This window comes from Salmo trutta, chromosome 8 (genome assembly GCF_901001165.1).
Source record: "Salmo trutta chromosome 8, fSalTru1.1, whole genome shotgun sequence".
Lineage (NCBI taxonomy): Eukaryota > Metazoa > Chordata > Actinopteri > Salmoniformes > Salmonidae > Salmo > Salmo trutta.
In genome coordinates this window covers 28,878,240-28,892,409 of record NC_042964.1, presented here as the reverse complement: position 1 = coordinate 28,892,409, position 14,170 = coordinate 28,878,240, and the positions used below count along the sequence as shown (strand labels likewise).

At 44.4% G+C, this 14,170-nt stretch overlaps 1 protein-coding gene across 6 annotated transcripts in view; it reads left to right on the top strand.

The window, feature by feature from the left end:
- The window catches only part of LOC115198640 (lysine-specific demethylase 5A), an 83,940-nt gene extending 72,436 nt beyond the window's left edge, over nt 1-11,504 (top strand). For all 6 annotated transcript variants that reach the window (XM_029760727.1, XM_029760726.1, XM_029760728.1 and 3 more), the window contains 6 exons: nt 5,319-5,477; nt 5,794-5,922; nt 6,437-6,581; nt 6,834-7,054; nt 8,459-8,914; nt 10,067-11,504. In XM_029760727.1, coding sequence (XP_029616587.1) covers nt 5,319-5,477; nt 5,794-5,922; nt 6,437-6,581; nt 6,834-7,054; nt 8,459-8,914; nt 10,067-10,426 — 1,470 coding nt within the window. In that variant the 3' untranslated portion in view covers nt 10,427-11,504. The remainder of the gene's footprint in view (nt 1-5,318; nt 5,478-5,793; nt 5,923-6,436; nt 6,582-6,833; nt 7,055-8,458; nt 8,915-10,066) is intronic.
- The last annotated feature ends 2,666 nt before the right edge of the window (nt 11,505-14,170 follow it).

Below are 14,170 nucleotides of genomic sequence, written 5' to 3'. Positions count from 1 at the left end.
GTCCTAAGTCAATGGATACTGTAATGGCATTCAATAGAAAACTACAAAAATAAATAAATCCCACTTCCTGGATGGATTTTCCTCAGGTTTTCGCCTGCCATGTCAGTTCTGTTATACTCATAGACATTATTTTAACAGTTTTAGAAACTGTAGAGTGTTTTCTATCCAAATCTACCAATTATATGCATATCCTAGCTTCTGGGCCTGAGTAGCAGGCAGTTTACTTTGGGCACACTTATCATCCGGAGGTGAAAATAGTGCCCCCTACCCTAGTGAGGTTAATGCGTTTAAGCCAATCAGTTGTGTTGTGACAAGGTAGGGGGGTATACAGAAGATGGCCCTATTTGGTAAAAGACAATGTCCTTATGGCAAGAACAGCTCAAATAAGCAAAGATAAATTACAGTCCATTACTTGAAGACGAGGTCAGTCCATGTGGAAAACTTCATGAACTTTGAAAGTTTCTTCAAGTGCAGTTGCAAAAACCATCAATCACTATGATGAAACTGGTTCTCATGAGGACCGCCACAGGAATGGAAGACCTCTGCTGCAGAGGACAAGTTCATTAGAGTTACCAGCCTCAGAAATTGCAGCCTAAATAAATGCTTCAGAGTTCAAGTAACAGACACATCAACTGTTCTGAGGAGACTGTGAATCAGGCCTTCGCGGTTGAATTGCTGCAATGAAAGCACTACTAAAGGACACCAATAAGAAGAGACTTTCTTGGGCCAAGAAACACAAGCAATGGACATTCGACCAGTGGAAATCTGTCCTTTGGTCTGCAGTCCGAATTGGAGATTTTTGGTTCCAACCGCCGTGTCTTTGTGAGACGTGATGTGGGTGAAAGGATGGTCTCTGAATGTGTATTTCCCACGTGAAGCATTTAGGAGGAGGTGTTATGGTGTGGGGGTGCTTTGCTGGTGACACTCGGATTTATTTAGAATTCAAGGCACACTTAACCAGCATGGCTACCACAGCGTTCTGCTGGGTCCCATCTGGTTTGCGCTTTGTGGGACTGTCATTTATTTTTTTAATGACCCAACACACTTCCAGGCTGTTGAAAGGCTATTTGACCAAGAAGGAGTGTGATGGAGTGCTGCATCAGATGACCTGGCCTCCACAATCACCCGACTTCAACCCAATTGAGATGATTTGGGATGAGTTGGACCGCAGAGTGAAGGAAAAGCAGCCAACAAGTGCTCAGCATATGTGGGACCTCCTTCAAGACTGTTGGAAAATAATTCCAGTTGAAGCTGGTTGAGAGAATGCCAAGAGTGTGCAAAGCTGTCATCAAGGCAAAGTGTGGCTATTTGAAGAATATATATATATATATATATATATATATATATATATACACATACATACACATACACATACACATACACATACACACACACACACACACACACACACACACACACACACACACACACACACACACACAGTGGGAGGGAAAAAAGTATTTCATCCCCTGCTGATTTTGTACCTTTGCCCACTGGCAAAGAAATGATCAGTCTATAATTTTAATGGTAGGTTTATTTGAACAGTGAGAGACAGAATAACATCAAAAATATCCAGAAAAACGCATGTCAAAAATGTTATAAATTGATTTGCATTTTAATGAGGGAAGTAAGTATTTGACACCCTCTCAATCAGAAAGATTTCTGACTCCTAGGTTTCTTTTATAGAGGTAACGAGCTGAGATTAGGAGCACACTCTTAAAGGGAGTGCTCCTAACCGCAGCTTGTTACTTGTATAAAAGACACCTGTCCACAGAAGCAATCAATCAGATTCCAAGCTCTCCACCATGGCCAAGACCAAAGAGCTCTCCAAGGATGTCAGGGACAAGATCGTAGACCTACATAAGGCTGGAATGGGCTAAAAGACCATCGCCAAGCAGCTTGGTGAGAAGGTGACAACATTTGGTGCGATTATTCGCAAATGGAAGAAACTCAAAAGAACTGTCAATATCCCTCGGCCTGGGGCTCCATGCAAGATCTCACCTCGTGGAGTTGCAATGATCATGAGAACGGTGAGGAATCAGCCCAGAACTACATGGGAAGATCATGTCAATGATCTCAAGGCAGCTGGGACCATAGTCACCAAGAAACATTTGGTAACACACTACGCCGTGAAGGACTGAAATCCTGCAGCGCCCGCAAGGTCCCCCTGCTGAAGAATACATATACATGCCCGTCTGAAGTTTGCCAATGAACATCTGAATGACTCAGAGGACAACTGCTGAAAGTGTTGTGGTCAGATGAGACCGAAATGGAGCTCTTTGACATCAACTCAACTTGCCGTGTTTGGAGGAGGAGGAATGCTACCTATGACCCCAAGAACACTATCTCCACCGTCAAACATTGAGGTGGAAACATTATGCTTTGGGGGTGTTTTTCTGCTAAGGAGACAGGACAACTTCACCGCATCAAAGGGACGATGTACGGGGCCGTGTACCGTCAAATCTGGGTGAGAACCTGAGCCAGGGCATTGAAAATGGGTTGTGGATGGGTATTCCAGCATGACAATGACCCAAAACACACGTCCAAGGCAAAAAAGGAGTGGCTCAAGAAGAAGCACATTAAGGTCCTGGAGTGGCCTAGCCAGTCTCTAGACCTTAATCCCATAGAAAATCTGTGGAGGGAGCTGAAGGTTCGAGTTGCCAAACGTCAGCCTCAACCTTAATGACTTGGAGAAGATCTGCAAAGAAGAGTGGGACAAAATCCCTCCTGAGATGTGTGCAAACCTGGTGGCCAACTACAAGAAACGTCTGACCTCTGACTGCCAACAAGGGTTTTGCCACCAAGTACTAAGTCATGTTTTGCAGAGGGGTCAAATACTTATTTCCCTCATTAAAATGCAAATCATTTTATAACATTTTTGACATTTGTTTTTCTGGATTTTTTGTTGTTATTCTGTCTCTCACTGTTCAAATAAACTTACCATAAAAATTATAGACTGATCATTTCTTTGTCAGTGGGCAAACGTACAAAATCAGCAGGGGATCAACTACTTTTTTCTCCCCACTGTGTATGTATTTTTTTATATATACTGCTCAAAAAAATAAAGGGAACACTTAAACAACACAATGTAACTCCAACTCAATCAAACTGTCCACTTAGGAAGCAACACTGATTGACAATACATTTCACATGCTGTTGTGCAAATGGAATAGACAACAGGTGGAAATTATAGGGAATTAGCAAGACACCCCCAATAAAGGAGTGGTTCTGCAGGTGGGGACCACAGACCACTTCTCAGTTCCTATGCTTCCTGGCTGTTTTGGTCACTTTTGAATGCTGGCGGTGCTTTCACTCTAGTGGTAGCATGAGACGGAGTCTACAACCTACACAAGTGGCTCAGGTAGTGCAGCTCATCCAGGATGGCACATCAATGCGAGCTGTGGCAAGAAGGTTTGCTTTGTCTGTCAGCGTAGTGTCCAGAGCATGGAGGCGCTACCAGGAGACAGGCCAGTACATCAGGAGACGTGGAGGAGGCCGTAGGAGGGCAACAACCCAGCAGCAGGACCGCTACCTCCGCCTTTGTGCAAGGAGGAGCAGGAGGAGCACTGCCAGAGCCCTGCAAAATGACCTCCAGCAAGCCACACATGTGCATGTGTCTGCTCAAACGGTCAGAAACAGACTCCATGAGGGTGGTATGAGGGCCCGACGTCCACAGGTGGGTGTTGTGCTTACAACCCAACACCGTGCAGGACGTTTGGCATTTGCCAGAGAACACCAAGATTGGCAAATTCGCCACTGGCACCCTGTGCTCTTCAGATGAAAGCAGGTTCACACTGAGCACATGACAGACGTGACAGAGTCTGGAGACGCCGTGGAGAACGTTCTGCAACATCCTCCAGCATGACCGGTTTGGCGGTGGGTCAGTCATGGTGTGGGGTGGCATTTCTTTGGGGGGCCGCACAGCCCTCCATGTGCTCGCCAGAGGTAGCCTGACTGCCATTATGTACCGAGATGAGATCCTCAGACCCCTTGTGAGACCATATGCTGGTGCGGTTGGCCCTGGGTTCCTCCTAATGCAAGACAATGCTGGACCTCATGTGGCTGGAGTGTGTCAGCAGTTCCTGCAAGAGGAAGGCATTGATGCTATGGACTGGCCCGCCCGTTCCCCAGACCTGAATCCAATTGAGGTCATCTGGGACATCATGTCTCGCTCCATCCACCAGCTCCACGTTGCACCACAGACTGTCCAGGAGTTGGCGGATGCTTTAGTCCAGGTCTGGGAGGAGATCCCTCAGGAGACCATCCGCCACCTCATCAGGAGCATGCCCAGGCGTTGTAAGGAGGTCATACAGGCACGTGGAGGCCACACACTACTGAGCCTCATTTTGACTTGTTTTAAGGACATTACATCAAAGTTGGATCAGCCTGTAGTGTGGTTTTCCACTTTAATTTTGAGTGTGACTCCAAATCCAGACCTCCATGGTTTGATAAATTGGATTTCCATTGATTATTTTTGTGTGATTTTGTTGTCAGCACATTCAACTATGTAAAGAAAAAAGTATTTAATAAGATTATTTCTTTCATTCAGATCTAGGATGTGTTGTTTAAGTGTTCCCTTTATTTGTTTTGAGCTATATATATATATATTTTTTAGTTACTACATGATTCCATATGTGTTATTTCATAGTTTTTATGTCTTCACTATTATTGTACAATGTAGAGAATAGCAAAAATAAATTAAAAACCCTTGAATGAGTAGGTGTTCTAAAACTTTTGACCGGTAGTGTACCTAAGTGTCAAAAGTATAAATTATTTCACTTTCCTTATATTAAGCAAACCAGACGGCACCATTTTCGTAATTTTATGGGGGGTTATTTACCGATAGCCAGGGGCATACTCCAACTCATTTACAAACAAAGCATTTGTGTTTATTGAGTCTGCCAGATCTTGATAAGTGTGTGAATGGGACAATTTTCCTGTCCTGCTAATCATTCAACATGAAACAAGTTATTTTGGGTGTCAGGAAAATATATGGAGTAAAAAGTTCATTATTTGCTTTAGGAATGTAGTGAATTAAAAGTTCTCCAAAATATAAATAGTACAGATACCCCAAACAACTAAAGTGTACTTTTAAGTTAAGTATTTTTACTTAACTTGTGTTGAACACATCCCTACTTTTCAGAATCAATTATTTGATGGTTGCTAGGTTCGATAAAGTTCTTACTATGTTTTGCAAAATTTGATTTATGTGCAAGGGTGAAAAGCCACATATTCTGAGTCAAACAAAAATCTTGTTTATTTAAACTCCGCTCTATTCATTAATGGAATCGATTAATCTAACTCCTCTCTACTTGCAGGACCGCGCCAGGCAGGCTCTGGCTACAAACGAGCTGTCCTCGGCCCTGGCCAAGCTGTCGGTGCTCAGTCAGAGGATGGTAGAACAGGCTGCCCGGGAGAAGACCGAGAAGATCATCAACGCTGAGCTGCAGAAGGCTGCCGCAAACCCTGACCTGCAGGTAAGAGATTACTGCTGCCATATGCTACTAAGAGCCATGTATAAAGAGAGTTTGTAGGCGCTAACATGGCGTCCAGTGTAAAAGTTGGCCGTTATCTCTCTATATGGCGCTCATGGCCAGTCATTCCTCTAAACAAGATGCTCAGGGATAAGGTAAGTCATGAGATGGACAGACTAAAGTGTTTTTTTCCAGGTCCTCTCCTCTTCCTTATTTGTTCAGTGCATTAGAGAGCGAAAAACAGAGATTGGTTCCAAGATAGTGTTATTACTACTGATGAGAAGTAACAGAATGACTGTGACGTCTGTTCTCTCCATAGGGTCACATCCAGACGTTCCAGCAGGCAGGGTTCAGCAGGGCAGCGTCGCCTCGCCAGTCTGTCGACTACGATGACGAGGAGACGGACTCTGACGAGGACATCAGGGAAACATATGGCTACGAGATGAAGGTACTGTGGTGTGTTAACTCGAAATGCCACAACGACAAGGTTCCAGTTTAACAGCGTTTACTAAACCGTATTAGCAGACTACATGGTCGCCATTGCACTCAGGCCAGGTTCATCAACCCCGAGACTCCTGCGCAGGCGCACTAATAACAGAGTGATAGCCCGTAATAGAAATATAGGGATACTTCAAACATGAACTTAACATGGCCTATGGAGAGTTTTCTCAAGCATCCAAGTTTTTTTTAAATATCAAAAATACCTGTTGAATCAATTAAAATAAAACCAAATACTACTGTATAGTAGTATTCTATAGGCAATGTTTCAGCAGGAGTGGTAACAAAGCCAGTAAAACATTGCTATTCAATTTATCTCATGCAAAGACACAGCACTTAGAAAATCCTGCTTTTCTAGCATTGTGTTCTCACCTGCCCCACTTTCTCGCTGTCACTCATGCTCTCTGCCTCTCCTGTGTGTGTGTGTGTGTGTGTGTGTGTGTGTGTGTGTGTGTGTGTGTCAGGACCCAGGTGAGGTGAAGCCGTACCTGTTTTGTGATGAGGAGATCCCTGTCAAGTCAGAGGAAGTAGTCAGTCACATGTGGCCCACCACACCCTCTTTATGCGCTGAACACGCCTACTCCTCTGCATCCAAGTCCTGCCCTCAGAGTAAGACATGGCATTATAATCTATGGCTACGCAAACTCTCTCTCCCTGTTATACTTAAAAATAGTAACTTATGAATGTCATTCATTTTATGAAGCTCATCTTTCCTTATGTGTATTGTCTTTGAGACCTTATTTAGAAATGAGAATCTCAAGTTACTTATCCTTACATTAAACTATACATGTAGATATTGAGAGGGTAAATGTGTGTTTTCATTGGTTGATTGATGAATCCTTCTCCCCCTCTAACCTCCAGACCAGAGCACCCCCAGGAAGCAGCCCAGGAAGACGCCCCTGGTGCCTCGCTCCCTGGAGCCCCCTGTGCTGGAGCTGTCCCCCCCGGCCAAGGCCCAGTTGGAGGAGCTGATGATGGTGGGGGACCTGCTGGAGGTGTCCCTGGACGAGACCCAGCACATCTGGAGGATCCTCGAGGCCACACACCCTCCCTCTGAGGAGAGGTTCCTACAGGTCATGGAGGTAGGAGAGAGGCATTGGTTTATACACTTATTTTTATACTGAACAAAAATATAAATGCAACTTGTAAAGTGACAGGTGTGGCATATCAAGAAGCTGATTTAAAAAGCATGATCATTACACAGGTGCACCTAGTGCTGGGGACAATAAAAGGCCACTATAATGTGCAGTTTTGTCACACAACACAATGCCACAGATGTCTCAAGTTTTGAGGGAGTGTGCAATTGGCATGATGTCTGCAGGACTGTCCACCAGAGCTGTGCCAGAGAATTGAATGTTCATTTCTTTACCACAACCAAAGAATTTCTGCACAAACTGTCAGAAACCGTCTCAGGGAAGCTCATCTGCATGCTTGTCGTCCTCACAAGGGTCTTGATTTGACTGCAGTTTTGCGTCGTAACCAACTTCAGTGGGCAAATGCTCACCTTCGAATGCCACTTGCATGCTGGAGAAGTGTGCTTTTCACTGATGTATCCCGGTTTCAACTGTACCAGGCAGATGACAATATGGTGTCGTGTAGGTGAGCGGTTAGCTGATGTCAACATTGTGAACAGAGTGCCCCATAGTGGCGATGGGGTTATGGTATGGGCAGGCATAAGCTACGGACAATGAACACAATTGCATTTTATCAATTGCAATTTGAATGCACGGAGACACTGACGAGATCCTTAGGCCCATTGATGTACAATTCATCCGCCACCATCACCTCATGTTTCAGCATGATAATGCACGGCCCCATGTTGCAAGGATCTGTCCACATCCTAGAAGCTGAAAACATCCCAGATCTTCCATGGCCTGCATACTCACCTGACATGTCTCCCATTGAGCATGTTTGGAATGCTCTGGATTGACCTATATGATTGCGTGTTCCAGTTCCCATCAATATCCAGCGACTTTGCACAGCCATTGAAGATGAGTGGGACAACATTCCACAGGCCACAATCAACAGCCTGATCCACACTATGTGAAGGAGATGTCACGCTGCAAGCATGAGGCAAATGGTGGTCACACCAGATACTGACTGGTTTTCTGAATCACAACCCTATGCATATCTGTATTCTCAGTCATGTGAAATCTGTAGATTAAGGCCTAATTAATTTATTTCAATTGACTGATTTCCTTGAATGAATTAACTCAGTAAAATCTTTGAAATTTTTGCATGTAGCATTTTATATTTTTGTTCATTGCATGTTATTTTATTTAACCAGGTTGACCCATTGAGGTCAAGGTAGACAAGAGGGCAGCTCCAGTAAAGAATACACAGTCACTGGCTGAAAACACACGTATGATCTGAACTGAACATGGGTGATACTAAGGCTGGTTTCCTGCATCCTGATTAAGGATACTTAATGAACTTAAAATTGAGTAATTGTGTGTCCATCCCTCTTTACTGTCTTCCCTTCCCAGCATGAGGATTCTCAGTTTGAGAAGCCGATGAAGATCAAGATGAAGGACTCTGAGAAGAAGAGGAAGAGGAAGCTGGAGAGGGCGGAGCACCAGCTTCTCATGGCAGCTGTCTCCGGGGTCGGAGACATGATGCGGTCCCCCAAGTCCTCAAAGGATCCGAAACGGAGCCTCTTAGACCCGCTGGGGAAACCCAAGAAGAAGAAGCTGAAGCTGAACCCAGATAAGAACCGTGAACTGAAACAGCTGGCCAAGCGCCTGGCTAAAGAGGATAAGGAGAGGAAGAGGAAGGATAAAGCTGTGGTCAAGGCTGAGGCTGTCAGGGAGGGTCTGGAGAAGAGGAAAGAGAAGAAGATTCTGGATATACCGTCGAAATACGACTGGTCCGGAGCTGAGGACTCCAATGATGAGAACGCTGTCTGTGCATCCAAGAACTGTATGAGACCCTGCAAGGAGAAGGTGAGAGCGACACGAGAAGCATGTACAGTTATAGTGTGTGTGTGTGTGTGTGTGTGTGTATTTAGTCCAAAATCAACCCTGTCTCCAGTATACACTACTTGATGCACATTTCAAAATGACTGGAGGGGTGTAAGGAATATGGTCAGAACACCTAGGTGGGGCTATTATTGTGTCTATGGATACAACCTCAGCCTAGGGATTGACTTCTGCCCTGGTATTCCAGACTGACTGATTGAGACCATTAATTTGCCAGCAGAGGTCATCAGGTCATCAGACCTTGAATAAAAAGGAGCATTTTTGGATCAGGGGAGAGGGGCTCATTTGAGAAAGAATGATTCTGAGTCGCTACATCCTGACAGATGATTTCCATAGATGATTGATAGGTGAGGGTTTATTGGTTAACGGTGCAACAGAGGTCAGTGAGAGGCTGAGATGGGTTCAGTGTGTGGCCTGAGAGGGCGGGCCCTATCAAAAACACAAGTCAGGTTTTGACCCAAGTACAAGTAGAGATGCGTAGGCAAAATTTCAATTTGTGGTGTTTGAATACTTTCCTTTTAGGAGGTTTAATGATATTAGCTCTTCAGAGCAAAAACTGAATGTCTCACTTTGTATTTTTGTTTGCTGACTATGATGCAGAGCTAAGTATGCCGAGTTAATAATGAACACTGTGAAGCAAACATCTTTGGAAGTGAGCATCATGGAACAATTGAATATCAACAGCTGATAACAGCACTGGAACACCTTAGAGTTACACAACTATTAACAGGACAAATTATGTGCTGTTGGAAGTGACTGTAAATTAGACACACTAACTAAGTCAATGAGTAGCCTAACCACCCACCCAGTCCTTCCCAGCCATGTGCTCTCAGAGCACAACAGAGACATGGGGATATCCTCCAGCTTTACAGAACTTGAAGGGGGATTGGATTAGGCTTAAATGTACCATAATAAAATGCAACATAAATATCATGCTTATTATACATCAAGTACGTAATGGTATATTCCTTTTAAAAACACAAACTATCTACAAGTATGACTTTTGTGAATCTGAAGGGCAATGACCTTTTCTGAGCACTAGCTGATGATATTATATCCTTATTTAAGCAGAAGGTGTGATCGCCTGTATGTATATGTCTCTCTTCCCTCTGTCAGGTGGACTGGGTTCAGTGCGACGGCGGGTGTGACAAGTGGTTCCACCAGGTGTGTGTGGGTGTGACCTGCGAGATGGCCGAGAACGAGGATTACATCTGCATCGACTGCACCCGCAAGTCATCTATCTTGAGTGGGGGCGTAGTTGGAAGTTTGGGCAGAAGCATAGGAGGAGGAGGGGTGAAAGCAGTGGTGAAGTTGGAGCGTGTTTGTGAGGAGCCAGTGGTGCTGGAATCGCCAGTCTACAGCGGGCTGAGCCAGATCATTATGCCCCCCTCCCAGACCCAAATGATGCCCCCCTCTACCTCCCTCCCCCAGCAGCAGCAGCAACAGCAGCAGCCGGACACTCTAGAGAGCAGCTAGCGCAGACCCAGGACAGAGACGCACATGCACAGTCAGCCACCACACACAAATCCATCCAGCCGGTAAGCTCGCATCAGACCATTTGAGTCTGGAAGACCCCGACTTGTTCTGACTGACATATTTCCCTCTTGACTTAATGGTAGAGGAGCTTCAAATTAAGGGTTGTCCTCAAGACTGGATGATGATACTCCCATGAGAATAATACTACAAAGAAATGAGACCATCAGCTCCTTTGAGGAGGAAAGATGTATTTTCTGCATCACAGACAAACTCCAGATTACCTTTTTTCCCGCTCTCCCTCCTCTTCTCTCTCCTCATGGGAACCAATTGTTGATGAGGATTTGTTTCTCTCTAATTCAGAACTGTTAAAGAAGGCCTTATAATCCAGAGAACACCGAGCACAGAGCGGTTTTTACTGCACGACTTGGAAAGACCATGGGCCGTTTCGTCTGTTTCTTGAGTTTTGGGTCTGCAACGTCCTGTACCCCCGTCTGAAAATTATTTGGTGCCACAGTCAGAAACTTCAGTACAGTCATTATGAATCTGTGGAGGTTTAATTATGTGTCCCAAATGGCACCCTATTCTATATGTAGTGCACTACATGGGATCTGGTAAAAAAAATAAAAATAATTTTAAAGTAGTGCACTATAAAGGGAATAGGGTACCATTTGGGATGCGGTGTTACACCTCCACATATTCAGGATAACTGTACTGAGTCGGCAAGTAGCCTAACTTTTTAAGTGTTGGGCCAGTAACCGAAAAGTCTCTGGTTCGAAACCCCCTGGGCTGACTAGGTGAAAAATGTATCGATGTGCTCTTGGTTAAGGTACTTAACCCTAATTGCTCCTGTAAGTCGATCTGGATAATGACAAAAATGTGAATATTTGGGATGCACATTCAGTGTCATCTCCTCTCTGCCTTGATCCAAACAATAAATACCAGCTCCATATAGGACTAGGAACAATGGTTGTATGTAGTGATACGTATTTATAATGTGTAAATAGGTTTTAAGCAATAAAGTGATTGAATGTCTGTTTTTGTTTTCTCACCTTTAATAAACAATTCCTAGTCAAATGAGTAAGGAGCAGCATTTTTTGTTTTATGTTCAATATCATTATATACAATTTCCTGTTTGAGATTATTTGATATGTCATTTAATGTCAAAACCAATGTCTGGCATCAGATGTCTAAACTCCCAACTACCTCTTAGATAGATTTGAGTTTGGGGTGAGTCATCAGAAGGCCTGACTGTTTAGGAGCCGTGGGTTTTGAATGTGGGATCTATGGATTCAGGCCTGTCTAAACTTCTGGTAGTCATTAAACCCAGGATCTCCCTGACCACACGTGGGTTCCCATGTTTTTGACATATTTTCGTCTCACTCCCAATCCCAGATCAACGTGTAGCTCATACTGTACCCCCTATGTTTGTCTTAGTCTGTAGGAGTTGTCAAAGGAGAATGAAAGGTTCATTAAGAGTTAAAAAATTAGAGTTCATCCCGTCTGTGATGGGACCCATCATCGGCCTGGGTAACATGTGGCGCTTTCCTTACCTCTGAATGGGCCAAAATTCACCCAACTTATTGTGGGAAGCTTGTGGAAGGCTACCTGAAACGTTTGACACAAGTTAAACCATTTAAAGGCAATGCTACCAAATACACTAATTGAGTGTATGTAAACTTCTGACCCACTGGGAATGTGATGAAAGAAATAAAAGCTGAAAAATCATTCTCTCTACTATTATTCAGACATGTCACATTCTTAAAATAAAGTGATGATCCTAACTGACCTAAAACATTGGATTAAATGTCAGGAATTGTGAAAAAACTGAGTTTAAATGTATTTGGCTAAGGTGTAGGTAAACTTCCGACTTCAACTGTATGTGAGAATGTTGTTCATTGACATCAGCTTATTGTTCAACACCATAGTGCCCTCAGCTCATCACTGAACTACGTACCCTGGGACTTAAAACCTCCCTCTGCAACTGGATCCTGGACTTCCTGATGGGCCGCCCCCAGGTGGTAAGGGTAGGCAACAACACATCTGCCACGCTGATCCTCAACACGGTGGCCTCTCAGGGGTGGGTACTTACAGTGGGGGGAAAAAGTATTTGATCCCCTGCTGATTTTGTACGTTTGCCCACTTACAAAGAAATGATCAGTCTATAATTTTAAAAGTAGGTTTATTTGAACAGTGAGAGACAGAATAACAACAAAATCCAGAAAAACGCATGTCAAAAATGTTATAAAATGATTTGCATTTTAATGAGGGAAATAAGTATTTGACCCCTCTGCAAAACATGACTTAGTACTTGGTGACAAAACCCTTGTTGGCAATCACAGAGGTCAGACGTTTCTTGTAGTTGGCCACCAGGTTTGCACACATCTCAGGAGGGATTTTGTCCCACTCCTCTTTGCAGATCTTCTCCAAGTCATTAAGGTTTCGAGGCTGACGTTTGGCAACTCGAACCTTCAGCTCCCTCCACAGATTTTCTATGGGATTAAGGTCTGGAGACTGGCTAGGCCACTCCAGGACCTTAATGTGCTTCTTCTTGAGCCACTCCTTTGTTGCCTTGGCTGTGTGTTTTGGGTCATTGTCATGCTGGAATACCCATCCACGACCCATTTTCAATGCCCTGGCTGAGGGAAGGAGGTTCTCACCCAAGAATCCCTTTGATGCGGTGAAGTTGTCCTGTCCCCTTAGCAGAAAAACACCCCCAAAGCATAATGTTTCCACCTCCATGTTTGACGGTGGAGATGGTGTTCTTGGGGTCATAGGCAGCATTCCTCCTCCTCCTCCAAACACGGCGAGTTGAGTTGATGTCAAAGAGCTCCATTTTGGTCTCATCTGACCACAACACTTTCACCAGTTGTCCTCTGAGTCATTCAGATGTTCATTGGCAAACTTCAGACGGGCATGTATATGTATTCTTCAGCAGGGGGACCTTGCGGGCGCTGCAGGATTTCAATCCTGTGTTACCAATTGTTTCTTGGTGACTATGGTCCCAGCTGCCTTGAGATCATTGATAAGATCCTTGCGTGTAGTTCTGGGCTGATTCCTCACCGTTCTCATGATCATTGCAACTCCACGAGGTAAGATCTTGCATGGAGCCCCAGGCCAAGGGATATTGACAGTTCTTCTGTGTTTGTTCCATTTGCGAATAATCGCACCAAATGTTGTCACCTTCTCACCAAGCTGCTTGGCGATGGTCTTGTAGCCCATTCCAGCCTTGTGTAGGTCTACAATCTTGTCCCTGACATCCTTGGAGAGCTCTTTGGTCTTGGCCATGGTGGAGAGTTTGGAATCTGATTGATTGCTTCTGTGGACAGGTGTCTTTTTTACAGGTAACAAGCTGCGGTTAGGAGCACTCCCTTTAAGAGTGTGCTCCTAATCTCAGCTCGTTACCTGTATAAAAGACACCTGGGAGCAGAAATCTTTCTGATTGAGAGGGGGTCAAATACTCCAGGACCTATATACTAGGCAGTGTCAGAGGAAGGCCCAAAAAATTGTGAGACTCCAATCACCGAAGACTGTTGTCTCTGCTTTGCATGGCAAGCGGTACCGGAGTCTAGGTCCAAAAGTGTCCTTAAGGCTAGGGGGCAGTATTCGGAAGTTCGGATGACTGACGTGCCCAACATAAACTGCCTGTTACTCAGGCCCAGAAGCCTGGAAATGCATATAATTTGGTAGCATTGGGTAGAAAACACTCTGAAGTTTCTAAAACTGTTAAAATGTCTGTGAGTATAA